We start from the raw sequence: 24,983 nt of genomic DNA, 5'->3' as shown, positions 1-24,983 counted from the left end.
TAATATAATTATAAAGAGATAAAGTGATAGAAGTAAATTTATATTAGAAGAACTATAACTTCTGATATATATATATATATAAAAGAATGTAGTGGTTATTAATTAGATCATATAGAAAACTAATTAATCTTTCTAAGAAATATTAAACCACTATGTTGGTTGATGGAATAGAACTAACCACCTCATTGGTCAGCCAATAATTTCTCATTATTTTTAATAAAATATAGTGCTTTTAAGTTATGATTTTATCACTTGCTTGCTTATGATATATTTATATTCTGCACATTGGTAGCATTTCCGAGTAGACTTTCTCAAATACCTCTGTAGGTATATAGAATTGACACATGCTTAATTTACATGCTAGCTAGCAGCTAATTTAGGTAATTAGGTTAGTTTCCATGCTTTGCCACCTCCCATGTTAAACTTCTTGAGCCTCCCAAAGAGCATGACTGCAATGAGAGTGAGCTTCCCCTTTCTACTCCATTTCCCTACTAATCCAATCCATAAATCTTTACAATGTTTATCCCCCATCACCGTCAGCTGCCGCTCGCAGCTGTAGCCGGTCGAGAATCCGACACCCCCGTATGCACTGGAAGAAATTCATTCATGGAATTATTAGTATAATAGAATATTAAAAAAAAAAGCGTGGAACCAAGGGATATTATGATCATATTTTATCAGCTTAAGCTTTTAGAGAAGATTAGACGCACCTAATAACTTCGACGATTATATTTAGCACATTGAAGTTTAGGGGATCTTCTGAGAGCTGATCTCTCTCTGTGATGCAGATGATGATGACGAAGATGACTAAATAGGAGAGCTGTGAAAGAAATAGGTCTTGCAAGATTCCCCTCCTCTGTTTTCCGTCTCTCTGAGTCGCATGATCCTCATCAAACGGCAGAAAAGAGGTGTATGATGGTAGATACCTGAAACCAAATATAAAAAAATATATATATATCGTTAAGATTTGTGTCAGTGTATATACATATATGCATGCATGGGCTGGGTTTCAATAGAAAGCTAAGTTTAAAATAAATCCCACTAACATCACCATCGCAATCATTTGGAGATTAATGGTGTCCAGTTTTTATATTAAGCCCAGGACTCTAACCGGCCATATGTATCATTTAGTATGTATAATTTACACCCCTTATATTTTGCTTGTATTCTATAAAATATGCATTATATAGATAGTGTCCCCTCGTGTATATACACAACTTTATCAGAGAATATTTAAGGTATTCAGGGGTGGGTACGTAGAATTAATTATAAGTAAGTCAAAGAAGAAGAAGAAGAATACTAGACTACTTACATCATCACCACATACAACACCAAGGTTGCCTTAGAAAGAGTGGAGATGTCGACGATGGATTCTCCGGCGTGGCGCGTGTTCACCGACATGAAGAGCGCACCGACGAGCTTCCGGTAAGGGCTCATATCATCCAACCCCACAGAATTCCACTCCATGCACAGGAACAGTACGAACTGAGCTACTACAAATCCAACCACAGTGAGAGCCAAGAGCAGCGAATGCAACCCAGGGAGCAAATGCTCATAACCAATATTCTCTCCGTGATCCGAAAGTATGCCGTCGTACTCGACCTTCTTCGTGACCCGCCCCAGGACCCAGATCACCGACCGCAAGAACGTCGGAAACATGGTGTTCCCGGCGAGGACCTGCGATACGACGATCAGAAGAAGGCCGGAGCAGTTCTTGAACACGATCATGCTCTCATTGGTCGGCAGGAAGCCGCAGTTTGAGAAGGAGGAGACGGTGGCGAAGAAGGCGAAAGTGTTTGCTTGAATTCCTTTGCTCTCGAGGACTTGCCTCGCACTTGGAATTAAGGTTAGGTATAGTGAGATGAGAGTGTAGCCAACCATATGGACTAGTAAGAGATAGCCTAACACGACATAGCTCAACTGCCTCACACAACTGTACTTCCAGTCTGATTTCCCTACCTCTAGTTGGTCTGTGACATGATGATCACTAGTTACAATTAGGTCCTTAGAAGTGAGTTCTAGGGCTACACTACTACTACTACTACTACTACTACTACTACTACTACTACTACTGTGTGATGATACTAATTCCTTCTTGGATCTTATCCTCATCAAGTGTAGGCCAAGCATGGAGATGAATACCTCCCCTCCTAGTAGCATCAAAATGGTTAGTACTACAAGTTGAGAGTTGGAGAACACCTCCATCTCTATAGTGTTCATGCTTGCAACCATGTTGGCTGACGACGACATGAAAAGGAGGTCCAAATCTGGGGGGCGTTCGGACGCACTTCTGGTCGGTAGTAGTTTTAGAACAAGGAAACCGACGGCGGAAATGGAGGTGAAGTAAAAGAGTTGAATCCAGAAGGGGTTTGAGTGAAAGAGTAAGAAGTGATAGATGGAGTTTATGGTTAATGAACTATAAGGGAGGTGGAATTTTTTTATCACTTCCATTTTTTGCATGATCAAAGTTGCATAGAAGATGAAAGGCTTCAAGGTGCTTGCTACAAGAGAATGGGAGGGGGTATTTATAGGGGATTCAAAGTGTTAACATATGCATGGAGCTATATATTCTATTCTGGTAGCAAATTAATTGAGAGAAAGAGGCCAGAAGAAGAAGTGGGAGATAAGGAGGATTGGCTATCACATATAGTATCATGTCATTGTCAGGTGACTAAAATAATAGGGTTATGAATTCATGTCAAATGGATGGGCAACCTCTATAACAACAATACCAAGAAGCTCCATTCAAAGTAAAGATGCATAATATTAGACATAATAATGGTACTTGTTCATGACTGGTAACTGTATAAAGATCGAATCTTGGAGAAAATAATGATTAACATAGAAATAGGGTACCTCTTAGCTAATTAGAGAGAGAGAGAGAGAGAGAGAGAGAGAGAGAGAGAGAGAGAGAGAGATCTTACATGTTATTGTCATCCTTTAAAGTAAAAGTCAGCATTTTTTTTTATATGGGAAGAATGATCTTGAACAAAGATATATGGGAAGAATGATCTTGCAATTAATTTTATTTCTAAATATAAAACAAAAGTGGGAGCGTAGGGACAATTCATTCAAATGCTGGTTAATTGCTATCCACTAGAAGAACTACAGCTTTTTAGGTTCCAATTTGGAAGCAAAGCAAATGGCACTAGAAATTAAACATTAGCAAAGTCCAAATCAATGCCTGCACTCAAGTCCTTAACTAATGGAAGCTTAAAAAGGAAGCAAATTGCAATAAACTAATTCCTTGAATGCCAATTAGATGATCAGTATATAATTGGGCCTAACACCAGAGCAGTGCCTTTCACAGGTTGAATCGAATTTTCTTTTCACAGGTTGAAATTTTGATTCACTATAAATACTCCCAAGTGGTTGACTCTTGATAGCAAGAGATATACTATATACTCCATGAACTTAAAATACTCATTCGGGCTTCCCACCTTCCCATACATCATAGTGCAAGAAAGAAGTGAATTGACCACCACTTCTTTTTCCTCACCTATGATCATGGATGCCTCATTTTTAGTACAGAATTCTAAAAGAGATCCCACTTTCTCGTTTGTAGTACATAATGTCGATATATACTGAAACCTTCTTTTCTTTTTATTGTTTTGGGATTCAATGCAAACATCTTTCTACTTAAACGTGGTTCTAGAGTAGATTAGGAGGACTCTTAGTTTTAGTTTTCTATTTTTTTTTTTTTTTTTTTTGGTGGGAATCCGAGATTTACTGCATGGCTATCTAAATGTTATGTAAAACTTTATTTTGTAGTCTTACTTATTTGCAATACTAATGCTAGCCTTTTTCAATATATAACTAATAACTAGGCCGACAATTCTAAAAAAATAAAACATAATAACATATATCTACATACACACATTAATGCTCATATAACAACCTCATCTAGTAACTAACTATGTATATGAGATACTGGATTTGACCCAAAAAACCTCCAAATTTTAAGTAGTAGCTAATTGGATCCTACAAATGAAGTTTGACTAAGTTAGGTAATGTTGCACCATGCAATAAACATTGAGTTGCTTGAAACAAATATTGGTTTTTCATAGGATAATATTTTTAAAATCAGGGGAAAGCAAATTAACAAGATGCATGAATTCATTTCACTGACTTGAAAGGTGGTGAACTTGTAGTGCTAAGTCAACTAACACAAGGTTTAATTTGTTTCATTTATCACAACTTTATATCCTATTAGGAGTGCTCATCACTTTCAAATTAAAGTTACTATTAGTCCTCAAAATTGCTAAAATTAGTCCCTTATCATAAAGGAAATTAAAATAATGATATAGATAGAAGTGGCAACAGACCATGGTGCATGCTAGCATATGCTCCTCCTTTAGAGGAGATACTGTTGGAATTGTGAATAAAGAGCAAAATCCAACATCATGGCCATGGTACTGTTATTTTATTTATTTATTTATTTTTCTCAAATAGTGCAGCACTTGGAACATGTTAATTTCTAGCCTTTTCCTAAGCTTTGATGCTTTCTCCCTAACCCTACAAGGGGAACTCTTAATTATACCTAGACTTGGGACCATTGAGCTAAGGTTTCCCTCCTATTTGCACCGTTAATTTTGTCGTCTTCTCTAAGAGCTTAAGTTGATAGAGAATTAGTCATCGACTGCTCTATAAGCTTCGGACAATAAAGAACGCCTCTATAAGAACAGTAGTTTTGATCTTTTATTCTAAGACCCACTTCCCACTAATTAAGATGGTTCCAAGTTAAGATTTTTCCAACAGTAAATTAGGACTGTGTAATAGCAAAATGGTCATTAAATTAGTACAAGTTAATTTTAAGAGCATAAGCCAATAGTAAAACTTCTTCTACCTATTCTTAAATTTAAAAAAAAATACCATACTTATGCATGGAAGTTTTATATAATTGGTAAATTGATCAAAATACGATGAGTTTGTAAAAGTGTTTAGAAATCTATACATCCTATCTACTCCTCATCTTGTGGATCCGTCTAAAGAGTCAAAGAGACAGTATTATCAACCTCAAAGATGGAGGAGTTAGAGCAAGATATTTATAAGCATCTTGTAACTACTACAACAACAAGAGTTACTCTAGCTCTAGAGATTTTTCTGCATAAGATGTCTTGTACCTGCGATTGCTTGACTTATTTTTTATTATTCTGCATTGGTATATTTCTATATCCTGTGGTAGGCTAGTTTCCTCTTTTTTTTAAGAAAAAATAATAAGATTTATAGGCTATATCTATCAGAAGAGATTTGGATGTATTGCAATATACTTATTCTGATAGTTATGTACTTCATCGATCACTTGGAAGAAAAGAATACAAGACTTACCATTAATATTTGCTAAAGCATAAGCATAAGTTTGCTTAGCTAGTGTTTGCTTATCTTTATCTTTCCAGTTTATTCCCATATTCCACTCTAGTGATTTGTGCCTTTTCTTTTTCTTTTGGGTAGATTTTGTCCTCTGGAATTACTCTCGAACTTCTTCTTCTTCTTTTTTAATGTAAACGAATGGCTGACCTTCCTCCTTTGATTAAGAGGAGTACCTTACTAGAATCATGTTAAATTGATTGGAATGCTGAAGCTAATTAAAAATATCAGGATGATAAGGCACCATATTCTTCTCATTGGTACTCAAAAAAGGAATGGAAGATAAAAAGAGATGCCTTCAAAGCTTCAGATGCATTCTAGTCAAATTGCTCCTGAGTTAATTGGAGGAGTTCAATTCAATAGATAATAAAATTTGTTGCCTTTCCGTAAAACATTCCTCACAATTCATTAGTGGTGCTTGTGGAAAGGATTCATTTCACACCCTATTTATCCATGTTTTTCTGTGATTTAAACAGAAAAAATAAAAGTAAAAATCTCTTTTAAAAAAAAAGTTTAAATGAAGTCATTTTTGGTAGGCAATGAAGTCACTTCTTTAATTTTTATTTTCTACAGTAAAACATTAGAAAGTGTTGGGTTTATTTAGCCAAGTTGGTTTGGGCTAGCCCCATGAGGTGACTCACTTGGCCAATAATTAATTGAGTGAGACTTTTGTTAAGGTGTATTTTTTTTGCTCATGCCACTTAGTGAAAAAGAAGACAAGAGAAAATGAGGTTTTTTTCTACATACAACAAGGGTTTGCAACTAGATATTTTTTGGTTGGGATCAAAGGCACAAGGATTTTCTTCTTCACATCTACAAACTTCAAGAAGGTTTGGGTTTCTCTATTGGAGATGTTATCTAAACTTGTTAACTTGAAGCTAGGGTTATTGGTTTCTTGTGGATGGCATACTTGTGACTTTAAGAGACTTGTTGTGGTGATACCAATTCTCTTAATAGTGGATTCAAATTCATGCTCCGTGAATTTTTCCCTTTGAGAAGGGTTTTACACATAAACATGGTGTTCTAGCTTTCTTTGGTGCTTGGTGTTGTTAATTGCATATGTTTCTTAATTGGCATCGCTTTCATTGTCATAGATCTCTTGGGTGGGAAAGAGAGCTCCTTTCCAACAGAAAGTAGAATAGTTTCTGAAAGCGATTACTTTTTTTTAATTCACTTTTAAGCTATCAAAAACTCTCCCCTAAGAGAAATCCGCATTAAATTGACATATCTCTATGGTCTCAAGCTTTAAGGAAATTATAAGTAGGAGAGATAAGTGAGAAGATAAATATTGGGCAACCGACTATTTACTAGAACCTACCAGAATGTATAAATGGGAAGCCAACTTCCTGGGAATAAACTTTTGGGTGCTTCATAAGTGGGTGAAGCACTTTGTACTTGATCTACCTCCCAAGCCTAGTGATTCGATTTGAGATTAGAAGCGTGCATGGATTAATTGATGGAGGCCTCCAATATCAACACGGCCACACACATATAATATACATATATATATATATATATATATATTAGGAACTGTTAATGGTGTACTTAATATGTTTAGATTAGTATATCATTTGTCTTTACTAGCCTGTCCAATTGCTCGATGACGTGTCAACACGGGAGTAAACCGAGGCATTCTTTTTAAATGTCCATCTATGTGAGCTATTGCTCAACTCCACATCGAGAAAAAGATCTCTAAATATAGAATGGCCCAGCCAAGCAGGCATTGACACGTGAGCAGAGAATATTTAGGGAAGGTCTACATCGAGCAATAAGGGAGGGAGGGAGGGAGGAAATGTGTGTGCGCGCGCATGATCACAGTATCTGTTTAGCAATTGGCCACTCACTTTCCACCGAGAATATCTTGCATTTTTTCGAAATGTTAATTAAGATTTTGGAAGATGAAGATTGTGTTGGTGTGATGTATATTAGATGATTGAAGAGGATGAGAAGGCATAAGGATTTTAATGAGAGAATAGAAGATAAGGATCTGAAGATGGTGATGTCTAATGAATGAAACTATCTTTACAAGAGATAAATAGATTAATACGAATTGTAATAAAAAAAAAATAGAACTGAGGACTAAGGAGGCTTCTTCTTTTGCTTTCTTCATCAGCAGCAATTGATAGCCAGAAAGGGAAGCGCTTCAAGTATAAGTTGGCATTATAACACGAGCAGAATCGCCTGGTTCACAGATCAACACTCGCTTGTCTGGTGGGATCTGGGACACCAAGTGGGGCTGAACCTTCTCATACTCCTCCCTGACAAATGCTGCAGCTTCCTCAGCAAGACTATCGTCGACGATTGCGAGACAGCACCCCCTGAATCCAGCACCGCTGAATCGAGCACCAAAAACACCGGGAGCCTTTAGAAGGATTTCGTAGAGCTGTATCATCTCCTTACTCCCTATACATTGCATGCCAGAGAGAGAGAGAGAGGGGAAAGCAAAATATTTAGGAAAAAATTAGCCTTCGATTAACATAGACATTAGAAAAACTAGAGCAAATTTCTAACTTCAAATATGATGAGAATGAATTGCAGATATTATCGAAAAAAAGGCTCGATTTAAGTGAAACCAAGTTATATGAGATGAATTCTCTGATATTTCTCATGCCATTATCATTTATTTTAAATGTAAACCAACTAGTCTTTGTCTCTATTTTTATATATTGCAACTTCATTCTCATAATAAATTTGAAATATCCTTCCTCAAATCTGCAAGACTGATTAATAGAAAAAAAAAATGCCATTAAAGCAATGTATTTTAAATAGTTCAACATAGAAGTACCGCATTCATATTTGTCAATAGAACTGCGACCAGAAGCTGATATTAGCTGTCCAAGATATACAAGATTTCCATTACCCCATGCATCACGTCCTGAAAATGACAGCAGCATGATTAGCACTGCTAGAATGAAAGAGGTACATGCTTAAAAAGATAAAGATAAATATGAAAAGCTAAATTAGAGATAAAACAACACCAAATCACGAGCATCATACAGACAGGGACAAGCAACCTTTTGCAACACGCTTAGTTTCAGAGAAGTAATGCTCAGCTCTTTTAGCCAGGTTCCCTTCCAATTTACCCTGCAAGAAGTTTAAAGTAAAAATGAAGGGGGAGATTCAAGGATTACGTAAGAAATTAAGAAGAATATAAAATCCTCTAAAATTCCTATTCATTAAAGATGAAGGAAGTCATTTGGTTATTTGGCTAAAAATGAAGGGGGAGATTCAAGAATTACAAAAGAAATTAAGAAGAATATAATATCCTCTCAAATTCCAATTCATTAAAGATGAAGGAAGTCATTCGGTTATTTGACTTACATTTCCTTATGTAATCACCATGAAATATGTTATAACCTTTTCTCTGTTACCTGTTCCATTTCAAGTCAATGGGAACTTCTTTAGAATTTCTTAAGGCCTCATTTACTTTCGGATTCCATAATATATTTTTTGTTTTAAAAAATACCATCTTTATTATAGGAATCATTATTCTTATATTTACTTGTATACTAAAATAATGATGTAATTATTTACCTTTGATATGATATAAAGTGAACGAAAAAATGATGTTTTATCTTTTATAAAATTACCATAAATGCTCTTTAATTTAATATAAAGTACATTGATGGAATAGATATCAAGGGTAAATTAGTAATTGAGCTTATATGTGATATAAGATGTAATTTTAAAAAATAGTGTTTATGTTCTAGAATAGAGTTATTACAATATTTAGTTATTATTTTGGAATAAGAAGTATATTCCAAAATATTAAAAAAAAAGTTATTCATTTTAATTTAGTATTTGATAGGCATGTTGACCTAGCTCTTTCATCAGAACATGAAGTGTAGAACAGCAGTATTACAGCAATTAAAATGATGATTGGCCATATATTGCAGTCTAATGCAGTTTTTGTTCTCTTTGGAATAATGAATTCATGTTCAAGTTAGCACAAATAAATAGCTCACATCCTTTTGCAAATTAAAGCTTGGCTCCAGTACTTAAGCTATGTGGTGTTTACATTACCAGATGTTTGTGTGAATTGTGAAAGATTACAAGCATTGGGCTGCAGAATTAGTGAGCTCAACAAATTGTACTAATTGTACACTATTTTGATAAGGTGTATCTGTGTGCACCTAATTGTGAAGGCATGAATATTCTGAAAAAAAAAAAAAAAAGATGTATTGGTAGAAGATGCATTACTTCTGTGACTTCCATAACTAGCAGGAAGAATCTGGCCAACTTACACTACATAAAAATAAAAATAAAAATCAAAGAAGATCATCATGAAATACCTTATGAGCCTCAAATGAACTTGGATCAACTGTTACAACAAATAAAACAAGGTGGTCAAGCTCGCAACAAAACCACAGTTTAATTATCATATATACCAACATCTCATACATACCATTACAAAGTAGAGGCTCCAGATCTCCATGACCTGAAGCACTGCAGATTCAAAAAGGAATAACCAAAGAGAAGGACAGGATAATTAGGAAAATCATAAGATAAAAAGTGTTCCCTATATTTGAAAGAGAGAGAATAGTGTTCCTTAAGAATGATAAAACGTGATGTTGACTACTACAGATTAGAATGACCAATTAAAAGGACATGATTCTTGTCCTCTAAATTAAGTTCTTTAATTCTTCAACTAAAACATTTCCTGGAGTAGCATATACCAGTAAATTGCTCATACATCAGAATACCAATTAGAACAATGACAATGCCGATAAAGACAAAAGTTAGCCAACAAACAGAATTAGTAGCAGAAGAACCAACTTGCAATATGATATATCATGTTATTAGTTATAGACAAATATAACTCTAATACTAATTAATAAACATACATGCACCATCATATACATTGTGAAATGTGAATAATGTAAATCTTTTTTCATTTAAGTATATAGACTTACGATAAAAGGGCACGAGCAGCCTCTTTACACTCAGAAACTCGGGTGTTATACCCACGCTTCTTTGGTAGGTTATGCTGAAGTCCTGAAAAAGCGAGTAGAATTTTGAATGTTACTTGTCCTGTAGTTTGTTGCCCTTTCTTCAACTCCGAGAAATAGATGTAGGAGGGAGTTACAGTCTGTTCAGCCAAGACAATTGTCACGAGAAAGTATTCTGGCATATAATATTGTAGAATCTTTAATAAAAATAAAAAATTTAACAGGTTCAATTCATTGAACATGCAAAACCAGTATATGTAGAGAAATTTGACTTTTGTGAAGAGCTTGAAAGGATAGAGACCAAACTGATGAACTGACTAAGTGTTTACTGTTTAGCTTCCCACAAATAATGAATAACATCTGCAATGTGAATGAGGTTAAAAGAAAAAAATTTCATTCATCATCATAGTCATCAGTGTTGACCGGCATGGTTAGCATGTACTTTGGTGGTTACTACAAGCACCAATATATAGTATTTCAAATTTCAACTGGTTATGCTACCAAATGGAGCCACATTTTAGAAGACAACATAACTAAAATGGGAAAACACTAAAGCTTATGAACAAGTAAAGAAATGAATGATTATAATGTACACGTTTGCAGAACAACAGTGGAACTATTACCTTGCAGTCCATGAAGGTAAGATAACCATACTGCGAGAGCAAAATGGCTGATGGATCCAGAATACCATTTTCGAGACCCAAATACTTGTTCTCAATTAGCCTGAAATAACAGAAAGATTGGTAAGACCATAGAATGCCATCGACTTGACAATGACAGTGTTTGAGGGTGTTATTAACCAGTGATTTACTGATTCAACAGTAAATCCTGTCTCTATATCAAACTTTTACTCTTTTCCACTTAGATTTACAAATTTATTAAAAGTTGTAATAGAGGATTCAACTACATAATACTTCCACCACTACTGCCAAAGAGATACTATATAGAGATGCCGATAACAAGATGCTGTCAACTGAGTCATTCCACATGATTGTACCGAAACATGAGAATCTATTAGTTGCTCACTAAAGATTATTTAAGTTTCTAGTTGACATTACAAAAATTCAAAATATTTAGAATAAGTTCTTCTTAAACCCCCTTGAACTATCAATTTTTTTTTTGTATATATCTTCTGAACTAAGAAAATTCTTAGTTTAAGAAATCCAGATAGTTACTTTTTGTCTTAGTTCAAATGATCTATGTAAATTTAAAAAAAAAAAGCTCATGGAGGGATATATAAAAAATGGTGATAGTTTGGGTAATCTAAGTTGAATTATCCCAAATATTTATTAGGAAAACAAATCTTCAGTCAACTACCAAGGGAAAAAGAGAAATTGATATGTATATATAGAAACTATTAAATTACTTCAGCTGACCAGATAAATATATCGAAGGCAAGAAAATCTAGTAGATACTTTGGTACTACACTTCCTCTTGATACTAGCAGAACCACATACACATGCATGAACTTACCTATCCAAATTGATATTATCCAAGGGAGTTTTTGAAATATTGTTTGCATTTTCCAAAGCCAACAGATAAGCAATGCCAACCTGTTAATGAAACAGCTATTAGAACTCAGAAAGTACACAAGTGATAAATATAGTCAAGTATGACTACGTAGAAATAGCAAATGAATCTTATAATGTAAACAATAAAACATAATGGGAACTTCAATCGCATGCGAAGAAGAACACAGAGATTCATTGGTCTTAAACATTTATAACATGTTAAGCTTACAGCTGCTGATGAGCTAAGCCCGGAACTGTCAAGCCCCTCCACCCCGCAAATGAAGCCAACAATACCCTACAGGATTTGTAATCCAAGAGAAAATGGTTAGACTTCTCATATTATGAAACTGCCTCCTGGAAATAAACCAAAGTTACAAGGTGAAACACTAAGCCAACTTACTGCATTACTTTATTAGGGCTAGAAACAAACTAAATATAGTTTACCTTCTTACTTCTTAGAAATTGAAAAGAAAAAACCAATACTTCACTCAAAAGGCAGAGCTATGTTGTCGTACACAAAGTAGTTGTAATTTTTACATCATTCAATTACATATCTCTTCATGCAGTTCTTCAAAAAAGCACCATGTTAATGACTTAATTCAAATATACACCATAAAATGCAGATGTAAATACAGCATCGAGATGTCTCTGAGAGTTAAAAACTGGAAAGCATAGATAGCATATATATATATATATATATATATATATATATATATATATATATATATATATATATATATATATATATATATATATACTGATATTTGTGCATATAGCCTAGCAGAAATTAATCTGGGCAAAGGAACCAATTAATATATTACACCTAAAGATTTGTTATGCTCTGTTCCCGTGATAAATCTGCACTCTTGTTATCAGCGGTCTGCTTAGGTTCATGCTATTGCCATGGCCAAAAGCATATTTACAAGTTCAATCCTTCACGTAATCAATTATATCCAAGATAAGGTCTGCAAACATCATATTTCTATCATTTAAGTATGGTGAACTGCAACTAAGGAACTCAGAAAGGTATTAATGATGCACAACAAGGGGGTACAAAGGAGAAGTTCAATCTTTCACTTAATCAATTAAATCAAGAAGTACAATTTCAAACAACATGTTTGGGAAGAACAAATTCAGGGAAAATACTAGCAATCATTAACTATCATATTGGGTCTGGAAGTGAATTGCAACTTATAAACTAAGACAGATAAAAGGGACACGCAACATGTCATAAAAGAACAAGTTCTCTAACCTTTTTGAGATCATATCCTTCACTTTGCAATGCATAAAGAGCGCCTCTGGCATAACTTTCCCAGCTAATCTTTTCAGGATTCTGTATTGGGCATTGCAAGTCACGAGTGCTACATAATAAGACAATGGAAATGTTACTTAATGTTTCAATATAAAATAAACAAAACTTCACACATAAGTTTAATGGCATTCTAGAACACCAGAGTAAAGAATAAGAATAAGTAGTCCTTTTCAAGCATTAACTTCATTGCAACTATGATGACAAGGGAGATCCGACAAGCATTAAGATGGCACCAATGGATAGAGGGGGTTAAAGTAAAGATGTCCATGTTTATTAAAGATTCTCTTGATGGATACTTTAGTTTTGCTCATCTGATAGCAGTATCTGCTTGCCTTTAGAGTGCAAAATGACTGCTTCTTTCATACTTATAATATAGTGTTGTAATGCCTACTAAGAGAAGATTGTAAAGGTGTCTTACCTAAATCTTACAACTCCTTGAAATTGTCTAGACTGCAGTAAAACCTGCAAGAAAGATATTAGCATTAACCTTGGCATTAAAACAATAATGTGAGACAATAAGAAGTTAAGAATCAGCTTTTCATGGTATAAATCTATTCAAATCCTTGAGAATGTTAGGTTTCCAATCAACAACCAAACAAACAGATTTCGTAGAGAGTGATAGGTTAAATGGCATGGTCTGAAACAAATGAACATGACAGTGAATTAAAGCATTGGCATAACCATGAATAGGAAGCCCAGTTTACAATAATTCATTATTTCACAGTAAGAAGTTATATAAACTATTATAAATTTATTTCAACGTCATATTCCAATTTTGACTTTCAATCTTCTACTGACGGACTAATGCAGCCTGTCGTGCCAAGCAAGTGAAATCAATTCTCATAAGCATGAGAATAAAGATCCTCCTACCTCAGCATCATCAGAAGGAACAAACCCCAGCAGCACTCCATAATTAATAGTCATAGCCGTAACAACTCCACCCTGTACAACAGTAGCAGAAGTGAGGAGGATAACTACATTAGACATTCCGAATTATTTTAAGCAACAAGATCAACAATGGAGAAATAAACTACTGTATCCTTTATTTTTTTTTAAAAAAAAATTATCCTCAACACTAGCCTTGCAAGAACTAATAAACAATTCTCCTTAAATCTTTGACTCGAGGAGAGCCGCAAGCTAACCTGGTGATCAATGTGCGCTCCCAGAGGACAGATTCTGTACGGGCACGCGACCACCCTCACATCCCTCGCCTCCCGCCCGCTCATCTCGGCCACCTTTTTCCTCACCGCACCAAGCTAAGACCAGTTCGAAACGAAGCAAACCGAACACCGCCGATTAAAGAACCGCCATTGCCGGTGAATCCAAATCGGAAACCCAAGAAATCCCGAAACAATTAGTGGGAAGATCGAAGCCGTTACCTCCACCTCCGAAGGCCACGAGGAACCCCTCGCGTCGCGCGAAACCACCATTGATGAGCTCTCTTCCGCTCTGTGATCTATCGATCTGAATTCGAGGAGAGAGAGAGAGAGAGAGAGAGAGAGAGAGTAAGCGAAGGTAAATTGTAGCTCATTATATAGTTACCTTCGAGAGAGAAACATAACCGTGTGATGGAGTCCAACAACAAAGGGATGCACCGATCGGACGGTTAGGAGGAGCTTCCGGAAAATTGGAGAGGGATCGGCTGCAAGTGGACAAATACGGAACAGAGACGGTGGGAAAATCGCTGTTTGGTATTATATGAACAATAGGGGAACATCTGGTGGAGTGAATCAGGAGCGGTTGGTGCGAGATCATGTGGTTGTTGTTGCCATCGGGTGACGGTCGACGTGTCAACTTCTGATAGGTCATAGCTTATTGGTGAAGGTTACTTAGAACTCACGCGCATGTTCTTATTTTTTGCGGTTGGGGGAGGGAGCATCTCAATTCTCACATGAATGATTTGGTATGAAATCAAACTCAAACTTTGTTTCTTTTTAACTAAATGAGTAAATAATAAGAAAACTATCCTTCAATAAGCCAAAGTAAAAGAGAAATTTGAGACATTCTCAATAATAATAATAATAATAATCCGTCGGTGTTAATGGGCTGGCCCGTGATGATAATAAAGTATGACAGAGGCCCAATATAAAAACCGAAGAAAGAGAGAGTTACTAGCATGAAGAAAGGTAGGTAGAAAGAATCTATAGGAGGAAAAATGTCAAAGTATTTTGTGGTTAAAAAGCAAATTATATTGCAAAAGATTGTTGTAATGTACCTACTCATATATATATATATATATGATCATGTGAGATTTCCAAGTCAAGTGGGTAAACTTTTTTTTAAATTTCTAGTACATACTTCACATGAAGAGAGTTCTAAGTGGTTCCATTTGATTCTTTTGTTGCTTGGAGAATTAACTCAACTTAATTGCAAACTTTTGGTACTTTGAGGCCCAGATAATTGCTTCTTTGACTCCAACCACATGCAGTCAAGATGAACCCTGAGAGACACTCAATACTTTGGATTAAAATACAAATGCTATTCCCTGAGGCATGTGCATTTCCTCGGATCCAAATCAAAACAAAGATAATATCCTGAAAACTAGCATTTGGGGAAGATAAAAACAGGGGTGGGGGGGAAGTGTAGGCTTTTGACTGACATCAACTAAAATAACTGTCAGGTTTAGCAGCCATAAAGTCCAAAGCTATGACAGTGTTTCAGAAGTTAGAAGTGATCTGAAGAGCATCCAATGATCAGCACATACTGCATCAATATAAATAACTCTTACCATTTTCACAGAAATAAAAGCACAAGAAGTACTTCACATGATCTTATATACTACTTGCATGTACTAATATTATTAGTTCCTGGTAGAGATTAAGATAGTCTATCACAAATCTCACCTGCAACTCATTGTTAAGTCCATATGTCTTCTTGTTCAATGCATCACTTGGAGGTCTAAATTTATGTCTGCAGTAATAGTACTTCAGCACACTGAATTTGGCTCCTCTGATTAAGATGCAAACATATTCAGATCTACAAGGACAGTGTGCTGAAACAAACATGTGATCAGAACTTTTTTCTTTTAAAAAAAACAGTTCTGATCTAAGATTTAATTTCAAGTTATCAGAAGAAACCCAATATATTGAGTTCACTGATACAACAAACCAAATGATCAACTTTAACAATTATATTGCTTCTACTTATAGTATTGCACCATGATGGATGTATTTAAAGTTGCAAGATGACGAAACTACCGATACTCAGATCTGAACATTATATGGAAATAAAGTTTTTAAGTCAAAGTTGCTCAACCACCAAATGATTAGGATAGCATGGTGGGCATTAGAGTCATTCTAGTTAAGATAATAAATGTACAAATGACTCATAATTAAGAGACTTTCACATGCAGATCTGCTGCTCTATTACCTGCCATGTTCTCCTAAGCAGCTAAATCCAAATAAACTATATCTTAAAGAGTAATTGGATCATATACCAGAACTTGTAACATACTTGTTACAAAATATTATTCATGGATCACATGGTAGGAGAGTGAATAAAGAGTTAGCATTCAAAGATGAGAGATAGGTTCAAATTTCAATAAATTGACCAAAGGACTTGTAGTACTACCTCCAATATGTGAATAAGTCCAGAAGTTAGCTTTCTCCTAAAAGCCACAGAATCCAAGAGAGGCTAAGTTATTAAATAATGATCCTACCCAATTCAAATTATGTATGAAAATATGGGCCTTTTTCATAGAATTACTTTACTCTTATGGGGAAGAAGATTTGTCCTTCTTGGTACATTTGCAAATGGTCTCTCTTTCATCTTCAGAAAAAAAAAAAAAAGATTCAAAAAATTATTAAGAAACAACTGATCAGTTAGATTCCTGAAACAGTTAAGGAGAAACCCAAGTAAAAAAGTACAAAAAATAATATAATAACAACTATGAACAGTATGATTAAATTAAAAAAAGTCATACCAACTTGTTTAAATTGCCATCTAAAGCCATTACAACCACAAGCACCACCACAAGATCATAGTTCCCTTTCTCCCTAACCAAGCAAGAGATCCATGGACTCCAAGAAGCCCAACAAGATCACTGAGATAGTCAGGCTTCAGCAGATGCTGAAGAAGTGGAAGAAGCTCTCTGTTACACCCAAGACTAGCAGCAGCACTAACAGTAGCAGCAGCAGCAGCAAAGGCATGAAGTTCCTTAAAAGAACTCTGTCATTCACCGACACCTCTGCTGCAGCGCTCTCCGGCGATGTCCCAAAAGGATACCTCGCCGTCTGCGTCGGGGAGGAGATGCAGAGGTTTGTCATCCCCACAGAGTACTTGGGTCACAGAGCTTTTCAAGCTCTACTCAGAGAAGCAGAGGAGGAGTTTGGATTTCAACAAGAAGGAGTTTTGAGGATTCCTTGTGAGGTCTCTGTGTTCGAGAGCATACTGAAGGTGGTGGAGAAGGGGAAGGATGGGTTCTGCTACTGTTCCTCTGAGGCTGAGCTTGCTCAGTCTCACCACCCACCAAAGCCAATGTGCAGATGAGAACAAGTAGTTGATGGAGAGGGATGATCTTTGTTTGTATCTCCCCCCTGATCTTTGTCTGAGATCTTTCAGTTTGGTTTCTTCTTTTTCAAGAGAGACGGCAATGCAGGTTTTGTTTGTTTCCAATGTTATATGAATTTCTAGAGGAATTTCTCTCTCTCTCTCTCTCTCTCTCTCCCTTTTCCTTCTATTTCTTCAAATCTTTTGGGAAAGTTTTGATCAATGATACTAAGAACTTGTTTCTGATCAGTGCTTGAGAAGGAAAAATTATGGACAGTGTTATTTATTCATGGAGGCAAATCAACTTCGTAGTAATATCATTTCTTTGGTTGTATATTAATAATAATAAAATTTATATTTTTTATATTCTAACGTTAACATTCGTTCTCATTTTTGAACTGAGATATGAACTTAAAGAATGAATTTGACTTAAATAGATAGAAGTTCTACTTTCTTTTTTAATGACAGATAAAAAGGAGATATCTAAGTTTATCCGGAAGTTTTTATCTCCTCCTTGCCAACTTCTTAATCATATCGTCACTTTTGGTCAATAGAAAAGGATTCAAACTTTCTAACAATGAAGCATTCACTAGCCTAATAAGTTGGAGACCCAGTTATTATATATTCATAGTCAATATAGTTGCCATGTGATGCGAAAAAAAAAAAACTTCCTACGGACATCTAACTAATCCAACATGAGATCCAGTCCAATCACACCCCTCCGATCTATAAGATTGGACGATTCGGATTCGATTGGAGAGCATCTCCCGGATTCTTCTTATCAAGAAGAAGGGAAAAACTAAGAACAAAACTTAGACGAGTGGCTCTAAGAGATAGGTTCTTGAGACTTGGCCGTAAGTCTAGCGTCAGGGACTTGTCGTTCTATCCGTTTGACTTTTTTCTGCTCCGGACCGTTGACATCCATCCACAAAGAGCCTGGGCTTTCTCAGAATTTGAAACGGAGGATTGGAACTTCTGGAGTTGTAAGATCCCTTGGAGATGGCAAAGATTCTTGGAGTCAACACGAAGAGGAAAGAGCTAGAAGTGGCGCATGACCTCTCTCACCTCTCTCAACAAAAGAAGATCAAAGGAGTGGTACTTCTTATCTCTCCAACAATTCTTCCATAGATATAACCTTTTTTCCGCTTCCTTTGATGGTTTCTCTCACAAGGATGCTGGGTTGACTTTGCTGACGGGAAGAGAAGGAGAAGAAGAAGATCCATCACTCGTCTTTCTTTCTCAGCAGCAAGAAGTCGAGGCGGTGACGGCCAAAACACTGCCTCATGAAGTAAAGAGTATGCTCGTCCAGTGCACTCTAAATGGTTACTTCTCATGTATTAACTTATACACAATTACATCTGCAAGACCTTTGCAATCTCTAAGGCACAAATCCTTGAACTTATATGTTTGCTGCTAGGAAATTATGATCCCGTAGTCGCAGAGGAAGTGACGATGGATGAAGCCCCCTGGGTGCAATACCAGGGCCTTGACAGTACCCAAAGGATCGAAGAAAGCCAATCTCTAGATGAGGCGATGGTCATGGAGGTAGAAGAAGAAAAAGAAGAAGAAATGGAAGTTGAAGAGCAGAGAAACCAATGGCAAGAACCTGCTATCATTTGGTCAGGTGATGAAGAAGAATAAATTTCCGCTCATTTCCCTGTAATTTTGAGCAAAATATTGCAACATTTCTCTTACTCTTATATTCCACTGTTTGAATGATGTACAGGATTTTTCTAAGGATCAGTTTGCTGGGTGAGAAGCCACTCTTGTATAATTCCAGGTTTTGGAAGCATATTCCTCCATCACCAGCTTTGAAACTAATCTCTCCTTCCCTCACTTGTATAATTAATATGCCCTTCATGATCCTGTTCTCAGATATATTAATGCTGTGAATAGATTTGTTAGAATCAGACTGCTGAGTTTGAGAATATTGATACCCTTTTGTACACAGGTAGTATTCCATGTCAAATTAGAGATGAACAGAAAAATTGTAATTCTGATTGGAAATGCTTAAACTATCTTTTTCTGATGACAATATTTGTCTAAGATATCAAATTACTGTAGAAATGCTTAATATTTGTTACAAAATAAAAATACATCAGCTAGTGTCTTCATAGATTTCAGGGTTTAACTATTGTCATTCTATATTAATTAGTACAAATATAAATTATCTCAAGATTAGAAGAGAAATTTGAATTATCTACTGACATTGAGATTCACAATTAGTAACAAAATTCACCAAGAAGACTTGTAGAAAAAAAATATAGAAAACAAATAGGCGCCTTTTTCTCCAAAGTCGCCTCACACCATGAAATACCTCCAACTAACCACTGCAAATAGGCTCTAAACTTCCTATATGGAAAAGATTTATCTTCTCTGAGAAAGGGGAAGCGTCTTGATGAGTATACTTTCATCAGACAAATGTGCATGCTTAATCACTGATCTCCTTTTAGCGTGTGAACCATGGCTATAGAAGTTGTCAAGACATTGAAAGTTGAATTCGTCCAGAATCAATCTCCTACGACAAACTTCTTCTCTGTGTAATATCTGTCTTCACTTTTTTTCTTTTTCAAGTTTCTACTCTGTTTGAATTAAAGTTAGGTTGTAAGTAAAACAAAGAAAAAGTAATTTGAGCAGAAACTGAGGCAATGTAAGTGATTGTTTAAGATCAGAGTCATTCAAATGTAGAAGTGATTGTTGTACAGAATATGGTGACAGATATGCAAGAGTGATACAGTACCTTGTAAGCTTCATAATTATCGATGATTCTCCTCGCTACTGACATTGAAGTGATATCTCTTGGGCTCGTGATTGTTTGGAAAATTCCCATGCTCTTGGGAGTGGCATAAGGGTCGGTGTCACACTGCGATAAATAGGTCATTCTTTTTTGAGTAGAAGTTCAGAGAAAAGAAAAGGCAATTGCTGGAGAAAAATCTAAATCTAAACCCTTTCTTTGACCAAGAAAAAAAGACTTACTTTACATGTGCTCTCATCCACTGTTCCATGAACAACCAATGATATGTTGAATGTAGTGATCTGCACATTTTGTAAGGAATGAGAACAGAAAAATAGCAACACTGGGTTATCTTCTATCCCTTGCCATGAGAAGAATAAAATACTGGAATCTAAGCATTATGCAAAACACTGGAACTGGACATAATGAAAGAAACTATCCTCATCTTCTCTCATGCTTTCTTATAGAGAGGAAATATTTGGGTGTGTTTTATCCGGTATGAGTCGGCTAGTTTCACAAATATAAGAAGATGAAGCTGATTTAGGGTTTTTGGGATAGACTAGGTGATGAGATAGTTAAGGTGCAACATTTTGATTGTTCTTCGATGTAAAGTAAGAGATTTAATATGCAGCAGCTAAGATGACAGTTTGGCATACCATATCTTTTGAAACTTCCCAAGGTGCACCAATTATGACTTCATCAACATAGCGGCAAGCAAGCACACTAAGACTACGCTCATGGAGGTGCATGATAGGATGACAGCCTCTCCTCTCACTGCATAAGATATTTGGGTGAAAGATATAATTAACACATATTCTCACAAAAAGCAGGTAGAAGCAGAATTCTATCAATAATATTACTGTCAGAGATTATGACAAATTTTGGATAATATATTTTTATCTTCTTTAAATATATATGATAATATATGCTGTCTAAAGATAATCCTTTCTAAGTACCTCACAGTTTGGTCATTGTGAACTCCTACAAGTAGAAAGTCACCAAGTTGCCTAGCATTTCTGAGTATCTGTACATGAGAGTAAGATCAAGCTTCTGTCAAACAGATGGAGTAAGAAAAGCAAACAAAGAAAAGAAATATATTGAACAAAAAGGGCTAAGTGCTGGAAAGGAATAAGTAGAGTGGCAAAGCAAATGGAATATCATGTCCAAGTTAGATGGTTAAATGATAATTTCTGAATGGAACATGGCAGATCTCTGCAATTATAGAGTTAGTGTATGGGTTGTATACTTGCATCATAAATGCTTCTGCAACTGCTATCAGTTAGCTGTCCAGTGTGAAGGCGGAGAAATGCAAAGCTCTAATTTGTGCGGTTCTCAAGAGATTGCAGGAGGCATATAGTAAAGGACGGAATAGTAAAACCCCTTATGTCAGGATAAAAAGGACATACAGTTATTTATGATTAATTGAGCTCATCCGAAATCAATCAAATTTCAAAGATTTATCAGCACTATCTTCTTATCAGCTATAGGGTCTTTCTAGTTACTTGAACATGAATGATCAAATTTCGAAGTTCATGAATGTATACCTCGACATGGCCAGCATGGAAAAGGTCAAAAGCTCCATCTATGTACACAATACGAGCACCTGGTAGAGGTCCCTGCACACAATGTATTACATTGTAGATTGATTCAGATAATCATTACAATAAAGTTAATGACAAGATCATTAAAATATCAGGTGCTCAAATTGGTGTAGTGTCTACCTAGTCTGATATCAATAATTTAATTATCACTTTCCCTGTTTTGCAGAGAAAGGGTTAAATCATACTTTTGGTTGTTGGAAAGCTTATACATGTATAAAAACATACTACTAAAACATCTTTTATGCAAGCTTAATGCATGTCAAAACTTCTAACGCACTTCAGATGATAATATAATTATACTGAACAATCAGAAGTGCAGAAGAAAGTATTTTTCTGAGGAGAACTTCAAGGATCTTACCTTTCCGTTTGAGAATTGCACAATCCGGCGAGATGTGGGAAGAAAATGAGATAATTGAGTTTTAACAGAATTGCAGGTTTCAGCTTGAATCTTCTCATCAGAAAGCCCTTGTTTGATGTCAGGAGAATTGTTGTTGGTCTTATCAGCACTTAGATTCCTCAATGAAGATAGTATTCTACCTATGTATAAGGAATTGCAGTAAGGTTTAATGAGAAAACAAATCTTTTTGACACACTGAAAATTACGATATTAATTAGTAGAAATAGAAAATGTTGTGAAGTGGTAGTTTATTTCATTGAACATCAATTGAAGTTAATTGGAACTTACTATCTACTGCAAAGTAGTAGAAGAAGCTTTTTATAAGAAAGAAAAGTGTAGTGTATCATATAGAAAACAATAATGATAATAGAAATATTATTATTTTTTAAACATAAGAGGGTTATACCATCCTACCAACTATATCAGTGCTTGAAACACCTTCTGTGCGCTTGATTTGCTTATAACGTCCTGCCTTTTTTGCCAACGCATAAGCATCTGACCCATCTGGTAGTAGGCAAGGATCATCTCCATGAATAATATAGTCGATCCTATACTTATTAAAAAGAGTATACATAAATTCTTCAGTAATTTCATAAGGAGCATTTGTGATGACTTCATCCACCCACTTTAGCCCACTGACAAGGATCAACCTAGCAAAAGATTGTCATTTGATTTAGAGTACTAGAACGAGCAAACCCTAAAAGGTAAGAGAGAAAACGAGTTACTTCTTTACTATCTAAATTAGGAAGTCAGTCAATCTAAGGGGATCACATTGCTGGTGTACCTCTCCTCCATGGATAAAACAGGAGGTCCCTTATTCGCCACGATCTCCTCATCGCTAACAACTCCCACCACCAACTCATCTCCCAATGATTTGGCCTGTCGCAAAGCATTTGCATGGCCATAATGCATAAGATCAAAGCAACCATCCATGTATACTCTCACTGGCCTCTTCCTGCTTCTGTTCTTGTAAAAGAGCCCCATATGTGGCCAAAAGTAAGGGAAGAAGGGAGCGCCGATTCCTCCAAAATAGCCAGTCGACAAGAAAAGTATGGCAGCGGTGATCATGATTCCTCCAAGCCCAAACAATTGAGGATAGTATACGCCATCCCAGATCCAGTGATTGCTTTCAAATTCCATCGAACCCATTTTTTATATGCGGGGACCAAGCCCCAAAACTTGCTTCTGCACAAAACCGATTTAAGGTTTCAAATGACTGAATCAAACGCTCTGGATTTTCAAAAAAAATTCCAGTTGTCAAAAAGCTACATTATGCCTGTTCATGATTTAAAAAGATAAAAAATAAAAAGCATTCATGAGCTCAGATAGAAATTGCCCAACAGTTGCTCAGAACGGCGAGAAACAAGACGAGGTGAAAAGAGATCTGATCCTCCAATAAAAAGATCCAATCTATCTAGACAAACAAGCAGGTAGAACCAATAAAGTTTGCGTTGTGGTATCATATCCGTATCTGAATACCGCATTCGAAACTCTATTCAACCTCAAAACCAATCTAGAAAACTATCAAACGGTCAAAAGAACGCAAAATAAGACATGGGTATTGTAGACGAACCGGTACTATATCGAGATCTCCGATCAAAATCTCTCCTTGGTCTTCGTTTAAGCGGAGATCTTTGCTTTCCTCCTCCTCCTCCCCCCCTTTCTTTATTTCGGAGCTTCACAAACCGGAGGCGTGGGATGACCTCCACCACCTCGTTCTCCACTCTTGGCTTTCTGGCACAATTAATAACGTGATCCCTGGGGGCCACGTCCCACGTGAGTGGACCATCCGAGAAGTCCACGTCAGCTCGTGGACTACGTCGTATCCGTTGATTTGGTGTCCAACGGCGCTGATTGGGTGGCCGAGCTGTATGGAATCGGTTCAGCTGTCTCTTTCTGATTCGAGAGGAGAGCGGGCCTTTGTTGGTGTTCGGGATTCTAGAATCACTTTGCTCACACGTTGCTGGTAAATATGGGATAGCGTGCCCAATAACTATCCTACTTATCGGCTATTTCTCGGATAAATGACCTGTATCTTGTTCGTTTGTTGCTACTTTTATCCGCGGCTGTGAATAAGAATAAGGGGTGGGATAGCAGAGCATCTAAACGTGTATAACGTCTCCGTCGATCCACTATTCACCGATATCTTTTCCTGCAACCAACCAAACTTAGCTGTACAGTAGTACTACGCAGAAGAGGACGTGGTAAGAGATTTTTCTTTTTCTTTTTAAGGAGAAAAAGAAAGTTTATAAATTAACCTTGCCATTACAAAAATCTCCGCTAGATGGGAGAGCAAAATTTACACAAAAGTTTAGGAATATATCAAAGCTCCAACCATTGTTAGCAAGTCAATCAAGTAATTTTATAATTATTGAAGTTATTAGTTAAATTTTTTTGATATTACTTATAATGAGTCGATGGATCGATGATGCTTTTGGCTGCCTCTCAAAAATTAATTAGAATGATAGAATTAGTTTCGAACCGTAATTTTAATAATGACTGTTGACTTGTAAGGCCAACATCTATTATCCGCAAAAATAGGGCTACAATTAGCTTGTCAAATTATGTAACTATTCCCATCAACTTCTTTTCAATTAAAAAATAAGTCATTGTTGTTAACCGTT

General features: G+C 36.0%; 4 protein-coding genes across 9 annotated transcripts; 1 reads left to right on the top strand and 3 right to left on the bottom strand.

Moving 5' to 3' along the window:
* Positions 1–237: 237 nt before the first annotated feature.
* Positions 238–2,479, bottom strand: LOC140772401 (cation transporter HKT1;5-like). The gene is made up of 3 exons (XM_073114457.1): positions 1,313–2,479; positions 711–926; positions 238–589 (listed from the first exon to the last, which is right to left on the bottom strand). The coding sequence occupies exons 1-3, from the start codon at positions 2,458–2,460 to the stop codon at positions 385–387; spliced, it is 1,569 nt and encodes a 522-aa protein (XP_072970558.1). The 5' UTR covers positions 2,461–2,479; the 3' UTR covers positions 238–384.
* A 4,825-nt stretch (positions 2,480–7,304) lies between these two features.
* On the bottom strand, positions 7,305–14,836 carry LOC140771721 (galacturonokinase). The gene is made up of 15 exons (XM_073113349.1): positions 14,702–14,836; positions 14,519–14,603; positions 14,282–14,395; positions 14,010–14,081; positions 13,558–13,601; positions 13,080–13,188; positions 12,057–12,122; positions 11,790–11,869; positions 10,940–11,039; positions 10,281–10,456; positions 9,773–9,813; positions 9,660–9,688; positions 8,382–8,451; positions 8,153–8,242; positions 7,305–7,770 (listed from the first exon to the last, which is right to left on the bottom strand). Exons 2-15 carry the CDS (start codon positions 14,567–14,569, stop codon positions 7,511–7,513), a joined length of 1,302 nt encoding a protein of 433 aa, XP_072969450.1. The 5' UTR covers positions 14,570–14,603; positions 14,702–14,836; the 3' UTR covers positions 7,305–7,510.
* A 439-nt stretch (positions 14,837–15,275) lies between these two features.
* On the top strand, positions 15,276–19,662 carry LOC140771723 (protein SMALL AUXIN UP-REGULATED RNA 51-like). Of its 5 annotated transcripts, none has more exons than XM_073113355.1 (4): positions 15,276–18,722; positions 18,799–18,922; positions 19,045–19,251; positions 19,354–19,662. In XM_073113355.1, the coding sequence occupies exon 1, from the start codon at positions 17,154–17,156 to the stop codon at positions 17,625–17,627; it is 474 nt and encodes a 157-aa protein (XP_072969456.1). In that variant the 5' UTR covers positions 15,276–17,153; the 3' UTR covers positions 17,628–18,722; positions 18,799–18,922; positions 19,045–19,251; positions 19,354–19,662. The 5 variants fall into 5 exon arrangements, with proteins under 5 accessions (XP_072969456.1, XP_072969457.1, XP_072969455.1 ...); XM_073113356.1 differs by having other exon boundaries at positions 18,799–18,961; XM_073113357.1 differs by having other exon boundaries at positions 18,307–18,722; positions 18,799–18,949.
* Positions 19,663–19,805: 143 nt separating this feature from the next.
* On the bottom strand, positions 19,806–24,087 carry LOC140771722 (ethanolamine-phosphate cytidylyltransferase-like). 2 transcript variants are annotated; one of them, XM_073113351.1, is made up of 10 exons: positions 23,933–24,087; positions 23,144–23,544; positions 22,774–23,009; positions 22,321–22,499; positions 21,906–21,977; positions 21,318–21,385; positions 21,018–21,135; positions 20,604–20,663; positions 20,368–20,490; positions 19,806–20,209 (listed from the first exon to the last, which is right to left on the bottom strand). In XM_073113351.1, exons 2-10 carry the CDS (start codon positions 23,506–23,508, stop codon positions 20,138–20,140), a joined length of 1,293 nt encoding a protein of 430 aa, XP_072969452.1. In that variant the 5' UTR covers positions 23,509–23,544; positions 23,933–24,087; the 3' UTR covers positions 19,806–20,137. The 2 variants fall into 2 exon arrangements, with proteins under 2 accessions (XP_072969452.1, XP_072969453.1); XM_073113352.1 differs by having other exon boundaries at positions 23,144–23,589; positions 23,933–24,079.
* Between the last annotated feature and the right edge of the window lie 896 nt (positions 24,088–24,983).

Source organism: Typha angustifolia, chromosome 12, assembly GCF_048772165.1.
Source record: "Typha angustifolia cultivar Huaian chromosome 12, ASM4877216v1, whole genome shotgun sequence".
Classification (NCBI taxonomy): domain Eukaryota; kingdom Viridiplantae; phylum Streptophyta; class Magnoliopsida; order Poales; family Typhaceae; genus Typha; species Typha angustifolia.
Note: the sequence above shows the minus strand (reverse complement) of the source record. Positions and strands in the feature narration are given on the sequence as shown.